Source organism: Bos indicus x Bos taurus, chromosome X (assembly GCF_003369695.1).
Source record: "Bos indicus x Bos taurus breed Angus x Brahman F1 hybrid chromosome X, Bos_hybrid_MaternalHap_v2.0, whole genome shotgun sequence".
Classification (NCBI taxonomy): domain Eukaryota; kingdom Metazoa; phylum Chordata; class Mammalia; order Artiodactyla; family Bovidae; genus Bos; species Bos indicus x Bos taurus.
In genome coordinates, this window is record NC_040105.1 from 90894448 (window position 1) to 90898275 (window position 3828).

The following is a 3828-nucleotide window of genomic DNA, read 5'->3' on the forward strand; positions in this document are numbered from 1 at the left end:
TTAGTATACTGTATTGGTGTTTTTCTTTCTGCCTTACTTCACTCTGTATAATCGGCTCCAGTTTCATCCACTTCATTAGAACTGATTCAAATATATTCTTTTTAATGGCTGAGTAATACTCCATTGTGTATATGTACCACAGCTTTATTATCCATTCGTCTGCTGATGGACATCTAGGTTGCTTCCATGTCCTGGCTATTATAAACAGTGCTTAGATGAACACTGGGGTGCACGTGTCTCTTTCAATTCTGGTTTCCTCAGTGTGTATGCCCAGCAGTGGGAGTTTATCTTTTGTATGGTGTTAGAAAGTGTTCTAGTTTCATTCTTTTACAGGTGATTGACCAGTTTTCCCAGCATCACTTGTTAAAGAGATTATCTTTTCTCCATTGTATATTCTTGCCTCCTTTGTCAAAGATAACGTGTCCATAGGTGCATGGATTTATCTCTGGGCTTTCTAGTTTGTTCCATTGATCTATATTTCTGTCTTTGTGCCAGTACCATACTGTCTTGATGACTGTGGCTTTGTAGTATATCCTGGAGTCAGGCAGGTTGATTCCTCCAGGTCCATTCTTCTTTCTCAAGATTGCTTTGGCTATTCGAGGTTTTTTGTATTTCCATACAAATTGTGAAATTATTTGTTCTAGTTCTGTGAAAATACCATTTTTATAGAATAATACCATAGAAAATAGAAAAATATCATTTTCTCAAATAGTAACTTGATAGGGTTTTCACTGAATCTATAGATTGCTTTGGGTAGTATGCGCATTTTCACTATTCTCCTGATCCATGAACATGGTATATTTCTCCATCTATTTGAGTCCTCTTTGATTTCTTTCATCAGTGTGTGATAGTTTTCTATATATAGGTCTTTCACTTCCTTAGGTAGATTTATTTCTAAGTATTTTATTCTTTTCATTGCAATGGTTAATTGAATTGTTTCTCTAATTTCTCTTTGTTTTCTCATTGTTAGTGTATAGGAATGCAGGCCTATTTTGCAACCACTACTTATATAATCTAAGTAAAAAGGCAACTATTTGCTATTTTCTGATGACTCTTCTAAGATCTTAGAAGACATGACTCTTCTAAGATCTGTTGCTGTTTGCCTTTTGAAAATCAGCAGGTAAAATACATATTGACATTAAATATGACAATTTTGACTCTTACTCCTTAGTATGATAATAGTTCTACCAGGGCAGTTTTTTAAATATTTCTTTTCTATCTTTTGGTCAACATGAGTGATAAGTCAGACTTGTCTGAAGTAGAGAAGTCTGACAGGCCCAAACTGAAGAAAACTAATACCAAAAAAAAAAAGCCTTCTTCCCTCAAAGGTAAGTAAGTCATGCGGAGTTTCTATTTGAGACAAACAATGGTGAAAATTAATAGGTTTGGTGAATACATGCTTCTAGTAATTTTTCCCACAAAGTAAACAATAGGGTACCAATTATTTACTGTAACAATTATTTAATGTTCAATTAACTCTTTGTGACCACATGGACACCAGGCTCCGCCGTCCATGGGATTTTCTAGGCAAGAGTACTGGAGTGGGTTGCCCTTTCCTTCGCCATGGAATCTTCCCGACCCAGGGATCGAACCCAGGTCTCCCGCATTGTAGACAGACACTTTACCGTCAGAGCCACCAGGGGAGTTTGGCTGACTGGGGGTTAAACGTCGGGGAGGGGCGCATCAGGAGTTGGGAAGTGGGACGTCCAGTATCACGTGACATGGGCTGCCATAGTAACACGCCTCCCTGCCTTGCATCCAATCAGATATGGACAGTGTCTGTGACGTCAGGGAAAGCAGGGCCTATACATTCAGCCAACGGCCTTCAGCCCCCTCGCTGTTCTTCTGCGCTGAGCTATGGAGAATGGCGGCTCTGTCGTGTCCCAACCATCCCCTGACGGCTATGAGGAAGACGTGATCACCAAAGAAACTGGCACCTCCGAAACTGAGCCCTCTGAAACGGAGATGGCGAAAGCGGAGACCTCCAAACCAGAGCCGTGTGATGCGGAACCAAAAAAGGCAAAGCAGAAGACAGCTAATGGCCGCCGTCGCCGTCGCCGGCACCGCCATAACGACAATTTCTCACGTTTTGCTACCTATTTCCCTAGGGTGCTGAGGCAAATACATAAAGGCATGAGTCTTTCCCGCGACTCCGTGAACATCCTGGATTCGTTTGTGAAAGATATGTTTGAGCGGATAGCCGAAGAGGCCGGGCGCCTGGCCCGCAACAACAAGCGCCGCACCATCACGCACGAAGACATCGAGGCAGCTGTGCGTCTTCTGTTGCCTGGGGACCTCTGCAAGTATGCCATAAACGTGGCCACCAAGTCGCTCATCGGATACCACACCTGCAGATGAACTGCCTCAGGACTGTCTGACCATCGCAAACCAGACTTAAGGGTTCTCCCCTTAGGCCCTACATTTAATCTTTAAAACATTTCTACCCCAAAGAAAACATTAAAAACCTCGTTAACTTTGCTTCAATATGTGTCGGTTGTGTCATTTGTTCCATGGAAAATCGTGTACTTTTCGCAACTCGTCACTTTCGTAAGTGGTTATTTCTGTTCATGGTTTCTCAGTAATTTTAGGGATCTTTATGGTCAAAATTCTTTCCCTACAAGTTTCGTTGGCCTTTTCCATTTGCATTCTCCCGTCTATATTTAGGTATCACCCAGAGATTTTTATATGGGGTATGCTATGCTATGCTATGCCAAGTCACTTCAGTCGTGTCCGACTCTGTGCGACCCCATAGACGGCAGCCCACCAGGCTCCCCCGTCCCTGGGATTCTCCAGGCAAGAACGCTGGAGTGGGTTGCCATTTTCTTCTCCAGTACACGAAAGTGAGAAGTGAAAGTGAAGTCGCTCAGTCGTGTCCGACTCTTAGCGATATGAGGTATAGCAACCGATAAAAAACAGTGTGGTCTTCCCGGGTGGCTCAGCAGTAAAGAATCCGCCTGCAATGCAAGAGTCGCAGGAGGGGCAGGTTCCATCCCTGGGTCATAAAGATCCCCGGGAGGAGGGCATGGCAACCCTCTCCAGTATTCTTTCCTGGCGAATCCCCATGGAGAGAGGAGCCTGGTGGGCTACAGTCCATAGGGTCTGCAAAGAGTCGAGCCCCACTGAAGCAAGGTAGCACGCAGGCACACAAAGAGCAGTGTGTGTGTGTATGTGTGCTCAGTCACTCAGTCACCTCCGACTCTTTCTGACCCCATGGACAGGAGCCCACCAGGCTCCTGTCTCCTCGAAAATTTCCAAGCAAGAATACTGAACTGGGTTGTCATTTGCTACTCCAGGGGATCTTTCTGACCGAGGGATAGAAGCTGTGTCTCTTTCGTCTCCTGCATTGGCAGTCAGATTCTTTACCACTGCACCAGCAGTAGCAGATGTAAAAATCACATTTACCCATTCTATTCCTTCAATCCCAATTCACTTCCATGTGTAAAATAGGACTCAAACACAGTGTTAAATAAGAAAATTCTAAATTTCTGGAATCAAACACCATATCTTCTGAAATTACCTTATCCAGATTTCTCTGACCCTATTTTTTGTTTGCAACCTAGAACATTTTGCTTTAAAAAAAAAAAAAAAAAAAAAAAAACCCTGACTGAATTGCAAACTTGCAGGGATGATGGGATAGTCCAGTGACAGTGAACGTAGCCACAGTCTCCACAGTAGCAGCCAATGAGGGACTGGTAGCCCATGAGATAAAGCAATTGGCCAAACGTATGGTAGAGTGAGGAGGGCTGAACAAATAACAACCTTCCTGTGACACTCAGCCTAGAGATGGAGCGGGAGCGTGGGGTGATAGTTTCCCTGATGTTTTTCCAT

General features: G+C 43.7%; 1 protein-coding gene across 1 annotated transcript; it reads left to right on the forward strand.

The window, feature by feature from the left end:
- Positions 1 to 1857: 1857 nt before the first annotated feature.
- LOC113888106 (late histone H2B.L4-like) lies at positions 1858 to 2358 on the forward strand. Its single transcript, XM_027535428.1, has one exon. It carries the CDS (start codon positions 1858 to 1860, stop codon positions 2356 to 2358), a length of 501 nt encoding a protein of 166 aa, XP_027391229.1.
- The last annotated feature ends 1470 nt before the right edge of the window (positions 2359 to 3828 follow it).

What these genes read in the sequence shown, in the direction of transcription:
- LOC113888106 (XM_027535428.1), top strand. Translation starts at nt 1,858, where the DNA reads ATGGAGAATGGCGGCTCTGTCGTGTCCCAACCATCCCCTGACGGCTAT.